Source organism: Pempheris klunzingeri, chromosome 23 (genome assembly GCF_042242105.1).
Source record: "Pempheris klunzingeri isolate RE-2024b chromosome 23, fPemKlu1.hap1, whole genome shotgun sequence".
NCBI lineage: Eukaryota > Metazoa > Chordata > Actinopteri > Acropomatiformes > Pempheridae > Pempheris > Pempheris klunzingeri.
The window spans coordinates 8,349,537-8,363,952 of NC_092034.1; the positions used below are offsets into that span (position 1 = coordinate 8,349,537).

General features: G+C 41.3%; 2 protein-coding genes across 2 annotated transcripts; both read right to left on the reverse strand.

The window, feature by feature from the left end:
- Positions 1-561: 561 nt before the first annotated feature.
- On the reverse strand, positions 562-11,169 carry ctdnep1a (CTD nuclear envelope phosphatase 1a). The gene is made up of 8 exons (XM_070854399.1): positions 10,333-11,169; positions 7,556-7,622; positions 4,294-4,412; positions 4,122-4,193; positions 3,723-3,839; positions 3,481-3,592; positions 2,975-3,059; positions 562-1,881 (listed from the first exon to the last, which is right to left on the reverse strand). The coding sequence occupies exons 1-8, from the start codon at positions 10,435-10,437 to the stop codon at positions 1,821-1,823; spliced, it is 738 nt and encodes a 245-aa protein (XP_070710500.1). The 5' UTR covers positions 10,438-11,169; the 3' UTR covers positions 562-1,820.
- Positions 11,170-11,951: 782 nt separating this feature from the next.
- Positions 11,952-14,343, reverse strand: elp5 (elongator acetyltransferase complex subunit 5). The gene is made up of 8 exons (XM_070854817.1): positions 14,051-14,343; positions 13,881-13,941; positions 13,674-13,754; positions 13,184-13,395; positions 12,786-12,961; positions 12,602-12,697; positions 12,345-12,445; positions 11,952-12,257 (listed from the first exon to the last, which is right to left on the reverse strand). Exons 1-8 carry the CDS (start codon positions 14,103-14,105, stop codon positions 12,149-12,151), a joined length of 891 nt encoding a protein of 296 aa, XP_070710918.1. The 5' UTR covers positions 14,106-14,343; the 3' UTR covers positions 11,952-12,148.
- Between the last annotated feature and the right edge of the window lie 73 nt (positions 14,344-14,416).

Consider the following 14,416-nt stretch of genomic DNA (forward strand, 5'->3'; position numbering starts at 1 on the left):
AAAACCAGACAATATGAGAAACACCTGTTAGTAGAATACAACACCGTTAAACAGCACCACAGACGTCACCTCCGAAGTGATCACACAGTTGAATCAAAGCCTGTCTCCTTACTATAGTAAGGTGGGGTTTATAATAGGACTAGTTGTAGACTGCTTTAGTTTTAGCTTGATGTACCCAGTAAACTAGCAGCTGAGTGTGAATGGGAGACAATACAGCTCTTAAACAAGTGCAAACATTTGTAGGCAAAGGTGGCGTCCACATAGAGAACTTCAGTTTGGGAGACAATTTATAGTTTGATGCTGAATAGTACTTTTGGAAAAACCTGCACAAAAATAGATTTCTTTGTTCCTCAAGCAGGAAAGGAATACCAAACGGACCGATGCAGTTTCCTGTCACACCACAAGATGACAGCAGATTGTTAGAAGAAGAATGGCCTCGTGCAGAAACAGCGAATCCATCTGAGCTCTCCCTCGCCCGACAGAGGTCTTCAGTTTACAAGCTGCGAGATGTTATGTCTCAGGTGTGGATGGCGTTAAAAAGAAAACAAGCTGGATAGTAACTGGTCGATACTGACAAGTGTTTTATTAGTAACACAGACCTGGAGACAGAGCCAATAAGAAGCCGCTGTGAGCCTTGACAAGACTGACATTGTTCAGAAGGCATTTAAAGACGGAGGGTCTAATAGTTGAACCCATACAGTAAGCGGAGTTGGTAAAAACTGAAAGGGCAAGGCTGCAAATTTGAATCAAATACAAAACCAACTGCAACAAAAACAGAAGGGGGAAAAAAAAAAAAAATTAAGTGCAATTCCTATTCGATGAAATCAGGATGGCATCAAATGGCGTAGGGGGAGAGCGAAATGTCATGGTATGCAGACGTCCTAGTGTCGTATATTATAATAGAGAAACAATCAGATATGGAAAGGCGGCACGGCAGTCCACATATCGTTACAAGCCATTCTTTTTTTTTTCTCACAACTTTTCAGTCGTCTTTGTCACCGAGTTCCATGAGGAGCTTTTGGAGAAAGAGTGATGGTTATGGCTGAAAAAAAAAATATATATATATATATCAGGCTGCGCGGCTATTTGTCCAGAAAAATGCCTGTGGATGGTGTGTTGCAAGCAAAAGTCCATCAATTACATCATTTAAGTTGATCCATTCTTGTTCAGGGGGAAAAAAACGTACCTCAGGAATCAATGAATCACTGCTGGGGTATGAGGCTGATCTAAAAAGGGGCGGTTTTCTATTTTCTCCTACTCAGTTGCTCCAAGAGGTTAAGACAGTAAATGGATGAGTTGTCTGCTGAAGTGCAATGTCCGGTGATGATGGAGAAGAAGAAGAAGAAGAAGAAGAAGAAATAATAATGTAGAATTGTCTTGTTGCTTTGCTGATCGTCCTCCCCCCCCCCCCTCACAATTGTCAAAAAAGTTTAAAAAGGACTAACGAATTCGGCAAGCATACTCCGTATCGACTCGCGTACACAAGCTCACCTTCATACGCACACAGTCAGTATCAGGAGCGATAAGGCAGAGAGGCTCCGTTTTGTTTTGGAAAAAAATACAAATAAAGAATCAAGAAAAAAAAAACAAAAACAAAAAACAAGCAGGCTCCCCCTCCCTCCTCAGTAGTTTCTGGGCTCTGGTGATCCCGTACTGTTCGTCCCGTGTTAGGCGGTCACCCCAACCCTCAACTCCTCAGGACTTGTCTGAGAGGCTCAGAGAGGGCTGGCGGGTCGTCTGCGTGGGAACGGAGGGCAGGATGGAAGCCGGCAGAGAGGAAGAGGCTGGTCAACAAGCCCCACCCCTCTCAATTCAGCCAATCACCAGAGCCGGTGCTGGTGGAGGTTTCGACTGAGGACGGAGCGGACATCAGCAGTGAACCTGAGAGAAAGACAGAGGGGAGAGTAAACTACTTGACATAGTGTGTTTCACTTTGTTAGTCATTAAAGGAATAGTGCAACATGAAGTGTGCATATTTGCTTGACCTGGCTCCTTCAAAAGTGAAATAAATATCTCTTCTAATACCTCTTTGTAATATACAAAACTAAAATAATTGCTGAGTCTATACATGACTGGAATATTATAAATGTACAACCGTGATTACTGAGGTTACAATGAACCCAAACCTGGCAACCTCACTGTCACAAGCCTTTTTGATGAATGCAGTCATTACGCCGCTGTTCACAAAGAAACACCCGATTCCATATAAACCTGCACTTCGAATTTACATTTGTGTTCACGTATGGATTGAATATATTAGATACAATGTGTTAGTATTTGTTATGACACGTCTCCACGGAAAGATATTCTTACTTTTCAAGTCTGTCTTCTTCTGTTTTATGAGCCTAACTAAGCGCAGCAGAAACATGGGTGATCTACAGGTCTGAATGCATCCTGTGTACACACACACACACACACAGATAACTGAAGCTGCTGCTGCTCCATGAATATGCTGCGTTTCCTGCAGCTCATGTGTAGAGTGTATTTTTATTTTTTTCTTCTGACCTTAGCATGTATGCAAGTCATCCATTGGTTTGAGGTCTGCCGTTTTTAAGTTTCGTGTTTAGCCTTTTCAAAATCTTCGTTTTAAGGCCGTCGCCATTGTAATTTTGGAGCCAGAAGTGTGTTTTTTGACCTGACAGACAGGTAACATTTTAGCTAAGGGTTTAGTCACTGATCAGGCTTGTAAACCATACCATATAAATGGGAATATGAATGTCATACGTTATAAACAAAATCTTTTGTCGACAGTCTAATTTAGAATAATATCCATAAGTTATAAGCTACAGTTAATGCTATCAGTAGCCAAATTAGACTTTGAAAGGCATTAACGACTAAAATTGTGTACAGCTGTTGCAGCCATTAGCTTGCATCTCTTAAAATACCAGACCATTTGAATACAGACAGTGCACACAAGAGTTTAAGTGTTTGCATTGTCTATTTGTTTTCATGCCAGCTTTATTATGCCTTTTACCTTAGTGCATCCAGCATAGGCAGCAAGTTAAGAAGTGCTGTGTCACTAGGGTCGCTGAACCAGGACTTGATGGGTATTGCATTATCTGGAGGGCAGAAAAAAAAAGGCAGTCAGTCGTGTCAGAGAAATAGAAATGGTTGTGATTTTATGCTGCTCTGTTAAAGAGGCCACCGAGGGTTAAAGGAGCTGCACATTTAATGTACTGTTACAGCGTCTACAATACAAGCCTTGTATTGAGAGTAAGCCACTCAAGTTATTTGTCCTCTTCCTGCCTCATCACAAGATTGATGCAAACAGGATGAAGCCTTGTTGTATTTTATATTATGTTAAAGATGAATGTACACAGATAAACAGATGAATGCACCCCTCAAGCTGTTACCAATATAAATAAGTTTAAGCTATAACTCAACCTCTTCATCCACCCACTGACACACAAGTTATAATCACTGACATTTGTGCAGTTATTTGTATGGTACAATACAATACACAAAGGCTTCAAGTCTTACCTGGATGGCTACGATAAGCACCAGGCGAGTTGTCCAGGATGACAATACTGGACAGGTCATCGTGTACTACAGACAGATCTTTAATATAACTACCTAGATCCAATGTACAATGCTGGGAGGAGAAACAAGAACATAAAAAGTCACCGACACCATGAAAAAGAAGAAAGAATCATTTAAAGGCCTAATGGGACCAAAGAGCCGCAGCAGCACACATGCTGTTCAAACACAGTTTAGGACATTACCTGTCTGTAGTATCTGCGTTTCAGGATGTTCCTGTTGTTGTCCAGCTTGTCTGCCACTGCTGAGCCGTAGATCTCCATACTGGCTGTAAAAACCACCAGCTCGTACCATTGGCTCACCTGGTTACATGCACAGAGCACACAATACTATATGTAAACAACTTATGGCGAGTGCTTAGTACGACCTGAAGGATTGTTGTCCAAAACAAATACAGTTTTACGACATCGCGTAGTGTGAGAGTGCAGTACAGTGGAGAGTGATGGCAAAGATGGTGGACAAGATAATGAATCACCTGAGCAGTGATGTTTCTCATGTGCCACAGTGAGCTTTGCTGTGCTTTTTATTGTTAATCTATGATTCAAACACACAAACAGTGACACTGATCACAGGCGGACACTCACCACTTCTAAAAAGAAGTCAACATGTGGCCTTTTATGTACGAAGAATCTGACTGGGTGCTTGTCTATGACGACCTGCGAAGAGAAAGCAACGGGAGAACCCAGGTTATTTACATAAACCGTGTTTTGGCTTGTATGTGTTCAAACGTGTTCACGTGCGCCTGAATGCTCGTACTTTGAGGATGAAGTCTGGCGGCGTGCCAGGTCTCACTGTGGGTCTCAGGACCCCGTCATGGTGAGAGTGAATCAGTGTCTCGTCCAGGTCCAGAACCAGAATCTTCCTCTTTACTGCATCTGGAGTTAATCATACAATGCAAACACAAGTGACACTTTATTCGTGGTACATTTACATGCACACAAGAAACCAGGTTAATTAAGAAATTAGGTCACACAGGAAATCATATGTGTGAACATGCACTGTGCTAGCATGGTTACTGTAAAATCTGCAGATAATTGTAGCAGACCAGTCATCACACATCACAACTTCTCCCCAACTATTCTTGCTTATTTTATGCATATTGGTGACAAAAGAAGACACTTTTTTGAGGTGGATCAGATGGCACATAGTTCTTGTATGTCTGAATTTTACAAATAGTGTAAACTAACTGTTTAGTTGTTGAAACGACTATTAATGCACCTAACTTAGTTCGTCTCTACAAGTACTTTAAATATAAGGATGCATCACTGTGTGTAATGATCTTTCCTTTATATGATTCTTTCTCCAGCTCAAATCTTTTACATGCAAAAGTGCACACGTTACGATGCTCACTGGAAACAGACAAAAGCTGTCTTTTTTCCCCCCCTCGAGAGAAATTTAGCTGTGGAGTTTGGGCATTTCTAACCTCTAACCCTGATCACAGAAACCTAGTTTCTTGTTTATGACTTGAAGAAATCAGGTGATTGCAAGAGGGTGACTGTAATCCAGTTACTTAAGGGCACATAAACACTCTCTTTGAGACCCATTAGAAAACTCTGTGCCAGCTTGGAAACACCAAAGTGCCAGTACAGCTGGTAGGGATATACTGAACTTCACATGAAACAGAAGTTAACAAACAGCAACGTGTATGAAATGGGAATGGAACAGCCTCACACAAATATAATCTGAAAAAGAATATTAATGTGGGCTTGCTGAGAGGGATTTTTCTACACTACAAATAAAGCTGTTGGTTTATGATCAGGTGAAAGTTTTATGCAAACAGACCATTACTGGCTTAGGTTACACTAGCACATTAAAATTTGATGGGTAATTAAGGTTCTGACTCTCATTTGATTTTTCAGCTGGTTCACCTCTCTATGACTTCATGATGCTGTGCTCCATCTGCAAGTGTGCCTTACTTTTGGGGACTTTATGGATTCCTTTAATACACTGAAGGGCTGTAATGATTGTCATGTGATGCCTACTGCAGGGTTGAGCTCATTACTGTCATCACAAGGTTACAGGGGTGCATATGGTGTGCTATGAAATACAAACACAATAATCATTGTTTAATTATCATCGCTGATTGTGTTCCATCCTGTTGTTGGTAATGTGTTGTGCCTAGACTATACCGGGAATTATAAAACAACATGGAGACTCCAAAGGTTGAACCAAGGAGGTAAACTTCTTCACTCCACTCAACCTTAACAAAGGCAGCGCAGGTTTTAGATCTAAACCTTCTACTCTTACTTTTCACAATTAAAGTCCTAGATGGCTGTTGATAGACAGATCTCAAATTCACTCAGAGTTTTTGCTTAAAGGCAAATCAATAAAATTGCTTACAATACCGCACTGCAGGGATACATTGCTTTTTCACAGCAGCAAGAAAGAAAAATCCATACTGTACCTAGCTCTAATACATTGTCAGCTGTTAGGGCGTACCACAATTAATTCAAATCATTTCACTTTATCTATAAAATATAAAACACCAGGTATCAATGCTGCTATCTACAGAGTCCTGGGTACATAACCTAACAACAGGATATTATAACAAACCATGAAAACTAGTAGTATTGCCATCCAGATTTCAGTTTCTAGTTAATTTCCTTGTAGACCTGTCTAGTTGATTCCACACGAGGCACAGAAAAATATTTTCCGGCTGCAGGGACTTAGAGAAGATGTGAATCCCACTTCTTAAAAGCCTTTTCCTTTTCTGTCAGCTATGAGAGACCAATGTGACACAAATTTCAAGATCGCTGTTGATGCTTTTACTTTAATTCTATCCACCATGTTATTCATATGGACAGAAGTACCAGCCACTTGGAGCTAAATGAATGTAAAGCAATCACTCATTCACTGGAGACTGGACCTGGATCTCCTGCTGAGGTCACTGTAGTGAGTGAGAGGCGAGTAAAGTGGAACTGAAATGTAATCCTTCTTCTGAGTCAGGAGTCTACTTTTGAATGAGCTCTCTACCGGCAGAAGGGAAGCTCATTCAGAGGGCATGCACCAGTCCATGCTGGTGAGAGTGCCGCCTGTAACGTTTGCATTTCCTCTCCACCTCCACACCACAGAGACGTCGTGTAACTGTTAGAGACGGGGCAGGAAACTAAAGTTTGCCACTGTGTCAATGTGTTGGGTGAATTCTGACATTTTCCTGCTATGATAAGTGTGATTTATAATGTCAGATATTTAGAGTATGCTGTGTTGGAACTATATTCTCTAGCTTATTAAATATAAAGCATAAATGTGATCAGCGGTGGTATTGTAGGTGTCTGACTTGGCTTTATAGGCAGCTGTTGTAATTTCACAGTGTTCATTTATTGCTGTGTGACAGACTGACATTTCCTTTAAAGTGCTGATGTTGTCTGAGGAAATCCAGGTATCCTGTGAGGAAAACCAGCTCTAATTCTTACTACTTGTTTAGCTCTCGACTGTTATGGTGTAGGAATACCACCTCCCCTAATTTCATTGTACCGCAATGGCAATAAAGGCTATTCTATTCTATTCACTGTACTGTTGTGGAGCTAAATGTCAGTCAGACACCTTACATACAAAACCATTCTTTGTTGGTTTGCTATTAAAAAGTCACAAAAGGCGACAGCAGCTGAACAATATAGCACAACAGGGTTTAGTCAAACGACCTCAGGCTTACTGTGGGTTGCATCTAGCCATCTGATCCACCTTAATATATACAGCTAAGACCCAAAGTCATGACACACAAATGACAGCTGACAGCTCGTCTGAGTTTCCTCAGACAGAACAGGCATAATACAGGAGTCATGTTAAGTTTGTCTGTCCACAAATACTGATGATGTTCATGTATTCTGAAGTGAGGGAAGTCCTGAGAAACGGTTCACGCTGTGTGTCTGAGCACGAGTGTTGCCGATTACTCGTCTTTTCTGAGCAAACACCTCTTCCTTGACAGACTGGTTTAATTCGGCTTAAATTTCCACATTACAAGGGCATTGGACGTGTAGCCCAGCAGTTGCATAATGAAAAAAAGAAATCATGTACTCACTCAGCCTGTTTCTGGAGATAGGTGACAGAGGCAAAGTGTCGTATCGCACCGTCTGATACTGGATTATCTGCAAATGAGCGAATGAAACAGTCAGACAACCCTTAACAGATCAGGACATTGTTCAAACAAACCACACACAATATACTGAGCCACAATGAGTCAACTGCAACATGGACAGGTTATTAATTTGATTAGGGCTGAAAAGAGGGGAGTATATCTTTGATACCAAGTAGACTGAAGGCAATCTTTTAATTTCCTACCGCACTCTACAAGTGTCTGTCTTCATCACTGAGGAAACAACACTGTTTGATTACAGTGAGTGTCGCCAGGATTGATGTTTTGGGAATCATTTAAGGCATAAAGAAAAGGGGCTTTCTGTCACCTCGTCTTGCAATCCAAAAACTTACATTTGAGCCTTTGGACCATACATTATTGGGAAATCAGCTCTCTTCTTTTGCTTCACGTCAGAGATTAAGCAAGACAACAGAGCATACTGAAATGAACTCAGCTGTGTCCACCCCATGACTGCTCCTCTCTAACCTCTAACTTGCTCTAACTTGCTCTGCTCTGGTCACAGCGACTACAGAGAGGATCCTTTCCAGTGCCGCTCTTGCCCAGGGGCTCTGCACTTTTCTTCACAAGGCTATTTTTATCCCCCCAGCTGTCGGTGGGTGTCAGCGGAGCATGGGGGCACACGAAGGAAGGCAGACTTGCAGGGTGACTTTGACTGAGCCTGGGCTGCTTGGTACCTAAGCCTTGGACAGGGCCTCCCTCTCTGTCCCCGCCCACTGCTGCCTGCCAGAGTAAGCTCGGGGGAAGCCTACTGGTGCCAGCAGCTGCTGGGCACCGCAGGGGGACCTCACCCTCGACTCAGCTCTCTGCACCTCCAAGAGCGTCCATCTGGATCCCGAGACATTCAAACTAAGTCCTTTGCATCCAGATCACAGCTACAGCTATCATTTCAATGCAGCCAGAGATCTTCACATTTTAAATTGACACTTCAGAATTTCAGCATTTTTGCTTGAAAATTACAATAATAATAAATTGATTATCATCATTAATTTTCTGTTGATTACCTAATCATTCCTGTTCCACTATCAACTATTAAAATTTTGGATATTTTGTGTTGATTTCCCATTTGTTTCAGCACCAGCTACACACTTGGCTACACACTATTAAGATCTCCTGCAGGAGATAAAAGGCAGAATCAATACACAACATTGTGTTGCTAAGATTAACAAACAATCATCTCTTCCTCTGTTGACACAGAGTAGCATGCATGGGATTATGTCCTGCTTCTAATATTCATAATCCAATAGAGCTTTTATTGATGCACATTTTTGAATCAGGTCACTTTGTGCGCTGTGGCTTTCTTGACTGAAACACTTTGAGCCCTACCTTAGTCACATGCGACAGAGGGAGTTACAAAGGGGATTGTTAGATTTATAAAAGGGGTTATCAGTTACAACAAACTAGGGCAGTCAAAATTTAGATTACTACCCTTGTTTTCAACGTATTGAGTGGTTTAGGTCTCAACACCCTCCCTTCAAATATTTTTCATCGAATCACCTGTCAGGGGTAACCTGACTGCCATCTATAGGATCACCTACATTACACTGTTTGCTACATAAGCGGCTGCTGGATCATGACATTGTTCCAGTGCATCACATAAAGTAAACAACAGCGCTAAACTGTGAGTGAGAATGAGAGAAACAGAGGGAGGGAGAGAGAACAGTACGCTCTCTGTGCTGACATAATCCCTCTCACTTCAGCCATAACATGGACTGGACTACTCACTCTCAGGGCCTGTTGACAACCCGCAAGTGTTACTGCCACACAATAAAGTGCAGACAAACCTCGAACAGCGAGATGATTACAGCACGCAGGGCATTCCTCCAAGCATTGTAGGCTTGATACAGAGCTGGAGTCAAAGTCCACTCATGTTACACCACATATGCATGTCTATTAAAGACTTGACAACACCTGTGTGCGTGTCTACATTACAAGCAGGTGGCTTCAGTCACATTAAATGCCGTGTTTATTGTGGAGGCATTTGTAAGCAATTGAAGGTGACCTGCGGGCTTGTACTGGCTGCTCCGAAAAATTTAGCTCTTGCATGTGGGAGGCTTCCACTTTGCACTGAATAGATGATCCATTCATTCACGCAAAGACCGATATCTAAAAATATTACTTAAAAGCAGAAACAGTTAGTGAGTTAGTTGATCAGCCAAAAGTTTATCTGCAACAATTCTGATTATTAATTGTTTTAAGATTAATCAATCTATGACTTTAGCTTCACACATGAAGATGTGCCGGTTTTCTCTGTTTCATATCATTAACTGAATATATTTTTGAGTATATTTTGGTTTTGGACAGTTAGTCAGACAAAATTAACTACTTTAAGACCTCACCTTTGGCTGTGGGAAAAAAAGGTGATTTGATTATCATTCAAGTATTTTCTGACATTTCCCACACTAACTGGCTTTACAACAGAACTGTAAAGATAACCTATAAGTGTGGAGGCTGCGGGATTTGCTCACAAAATGTCATAATTTACAGATCGTATGGTAAAGGCATCATGGTGGATGCTAATGACGAGACAGGTAAGTGAAGCACAGGTGAGAAACAGGTAATCAGCTGAGCATCCCTTCAGGTGGACGTGATCTGAAAAACAGTGTTAAGGCACATGGGAACCATGGCAACGTAAAGACTTTGGTTCATTTGTCACAGAAACACAACAGGGTCAACTGTTAAATGTCCTTTGAGCCCCTTCTCACCGTTCGTAGGTGCTTCCTGAGGATGTACATGATGAAGCCCCATATTCTCGACGTTACGCCGAGAAAAGTGCGGATGCCAAGTAAACACTGCCGGGTCTTCAGCATGTTGACGAGCACGCAAAGACCCCACAGCCACTCAACTTCAGTTCTCAGTGGATAGCACGCTTTTGCCCGAAGTTGCTGGGACAATTACTGCAGGAACTTGCTTGCTAGTGATAGTCCAAATCCGTCTTTAGCCACAGCCGCCAAACCACCAATTCAAATGAACAAGAGGCCAAGCAAACGTGTGAGTACCTCGCTCTGCACACTTGTGGCACAATTCGCTTTAAATAGAGTGCATTTGCATTGTAACTGTGAAAGACAAACGTGGACGTGGTCAAACGAAAAGCTGCAGCACGACGGCTGCTGTCTGTATGGACCTTAGCACGCAGCTCGTTGACAAGCTAGCTCAGAAGCTAGCTGTGTACCAACTAACGTTAGCTAGTAGCCGCCAAGCTACCGCTAGCTCGACAGGGTGACCACCTTGAACCCGGGACAAAAATACCCAAAAAAGCTGTGGGGACGCTCGTTGTCAAGCACCGGTTCAGCGTGACTTCACTCCGTGCGGCGTCCGAAGAGAGACAGCTTCACAAAAGTTCCCCAAAGTCTAACCGGTCCGGTCAAAATCAGTTTGTAGTCCAGTGGAAATCCGGAATGAAACTGCGAGCCGCCATCGCCGCCTTGCCGTCACTTCCGCGAGGAATCCTGTGGTTGCGCGCAGCACGTCCACGTGGAAAGAAAATAAACAGACGTGGACGAGCGAGCGCCTGATAAAGTCTGTAAAAATCATCCAGCTGTAATATCAGGGCGACTGTCTGTGATTATTCTGCCGTTAAACACGGATGTGATTATCTGTGTGCAGACGATGAGTTTCGCTCTCTTTTTCGCGGTGGCTCATTGACGCCGCTGAGATTCAACAGTTGTAAAACAATAAAACATTTTAAATGTGACAGACTTCACAGCTGACAGGGGACGCATGGGGGTGGCAACTGACAATTAATGCAAAAATAAAGTTTACTCCACCGAATTAATTACTTCAGACTATTAGAAAACTAATCTGGCACGAATAATTTAGTGATGCTATTTGTAGAGGGAAATTGTTTCTCTAGAAACTAATTATCATTTGGTGCAAACAGACCCAGGGCATTAATTCCGTTGAAGTCGCCCATTTTCCAACATAGTTTACAGAATAATAATGACATATTATGCAAAAACCATAAATGGATCTCCTTAATATCACTTCCAAACATGGTATAGAAAAGTCTACATAGTTATGAGCCGTATTTTGTCCTCCTAAAATGGTTTAATTTGCATTATAAGACTAGAAAAGGAAAAGTGTTTTACAAAAATAAATAATTTAAGCAAAAGTTAGAAATAATAAAAATCATTTTGTTTTATAGAATGTATGTTTGTCTATAACTTGTGTGAAGAGTCATTTGGGTGAATGTGTTAAAAGCAACTCATGTCAGTGCAGTGGCTAAAACATTACATGCAACTTTGGGAAAAATGAAAATGTGCATGATAAAAGCAAATTTTTATTCAATAACAAAAAACACATTTGAAAAAATATTGAGGCGATCAATAATATTAGGAAAAAGTCTTGAATAAAGCCATTTAATAAACATAATACAGATTTGTTTTGAGAAAAACAATAATTTGTATCTTCGAAGCACCATGAGATGGCGGGAAGGCTTTGAGTGTGCACGACTGAAAATGACTCCAAGGAGGACATGAAACATGGATCGTCTGTGCTTTCAGGGGGTTTTATGCCCCGACTCTACACATCGAGATCATCATCCGGGTCCTCCTGGTCATAGTCGTCGTTGGCATCTGGCTCATACAGAATTCGTCCTGAACCTGGGCCTGAGTGGAGCAAAGCGGTTTTCCTGCAAGAGAAAATGAGGGAAGTGTTTTTAAGTTTGTGAAAAGAAACCATATAGAATGTGATCAACTTTAAATAATAAATTTCTCACTTCTCTTGGCTGAAGACAAAAGGCAGTGCAAGTTTCTCCTTGGCTTCGCGCTCTGTATCAGATAGTCGAAGATTGAAGGTCAAGTTGGCTGTTGGGTCCGTCTATAGAAACACAAAAAGGACACTTTCAGTCCTGCCATATATTAGCCTCATCTTTATTCTGTCGATCCACGTATATTTTTCAATATCAATATACTTTATTAATCCCCAAGGGGAAATTCCATAGTGTGAAAGTATAAAGCATGTTTTATACTGCACCCCCTGCTCCTCGGGGTCAGACTGTTTGGATCCAAGTTGGCTGGGCTTGCTGTGTACTATCACTGTGAGATCCTCTTTGATGCTGAAAATCTCCTCCTACAGACAAAAACAAAGTTAGCACTACTTTTTACATTGACAGCAGTGTAGAAATACAAAATAATCATCCAAAGGAAACGCTGCTTACATCTTGCATAACTTTCCCTGATTTTGAGCGCCTTGTTATCTTTGCAACTGCTTCGTCTCCTTTCATCCCAGGTGCTACAGTCACGACTGAAGTAGCCAAGTGGCATACACTTCCCACAGTGCCCCTCTGATGCATATCTGCATGGAGCAGGCCAATAATAGCTCTCACAGCTCCCCCTAATGAAAACACAGAAAATGTTCCACTTTGCTGTAAAATAACCAACCAACCACGATAGTAAATTTGACAATATTGTGCACCTAGAAAACCTTTTAATAAATAACTGTCTGTACTTGATTAATCTTAAGACAATTAAAGTTTTACAATGATTCTTACAGCCTGGTTGTCACACCTTCCTCCATTCAACAACACTAATAATAATTATAATAATAACTGATCACCTTTTCTGAGATGCTGAAGAGTCTTGCAGACAGCAGGAGCACTGATATGTCTCAAAATCCATGACAGGGAGTCGATCACTAAGGTAGCTGGTTTTGAGTGTGATGTTTGCTTGACCAAATGTGTAAGTTCCTCCAAACAGAACTGGTGAGCGGTGAAATCTGGATTATCGGCCCATCCAAGTGGGTCTCTGTAAGCATTGTGATACTGTAGCCTGAAGTGACAAAAACAGATGATTAATGATCAGTGGGGTTATGGGTTAAATAAAGTGATCAATAAAAGGGCTGCAGCATTTCCATTATCACATTATCTATGGATTTTATTTTAGTTTAATTTAGTCTTCGAAATGTCTGGACTGTCACTGGACAACCTGGAACCAGTGAATCTCGTAGTTTACTTGATAAATGACTTCCACAATTAGCTAATGTCAAAGTTAGGTGGCCATTTATTTTCTGTTGATTGACTAATCATTTAAGAACTAATCTTAGTTACCTCTGAATGTGTGCTCCTACAAATCCATCTTTCAGCTCCTCTTCACTGACTTCAAAGCCAAGAACATGGACAGCTTCCTCCCTACATTTAAGACAACACAAGTGAAAGCAGTTTATGAAATGTGTTCATAATTAATACAGAATTTAGAAACACTATTGAGTGATGGTACATACACAACAGAACAGTCAAACGCATTTCTTTAAATACCTGTTCAATGCAGCACTGATGAAGCTCTTCAGGAGGTGTCGACCAGAACAATTTGCAGAATCTATTAATGCAAGTTTTCATTACATGACTTTACAGTGACTTCAGCTACTGCTCCGATTCATGCAGATAACAGTTATTAACTTAAATTCTACAACATGTAAAGCATTTACCTTGTATTATTAGAAACCCTCCAGCATCAGTGCCTTGCAATAATTCAGGCAACATGGTACTATAGAAGTAAATTGTCGAAGGTCCTGTTAGCTTCAGCTAGATAGCATGCTTCTAATTCACCACTTATCTCAACGTGAATGGCTTAATAAAAAATCGGATAGCTCGGTAATTTAACGACAGAAGAACAAGGTGTCTCAATATACAGACTGGCAGCGACCTAGAGTCACAGCAAATTATATTTCACTGAATATATAGCTTCTTCTGTCCAATGTAAGTGGAGCATGTTTCGCTAGGTAGCAGCTTTTAGTGTACAAATTAAAAAAACTTCACATCCCAGAGTCCCTGTAACTTTAAGGTTACTCATA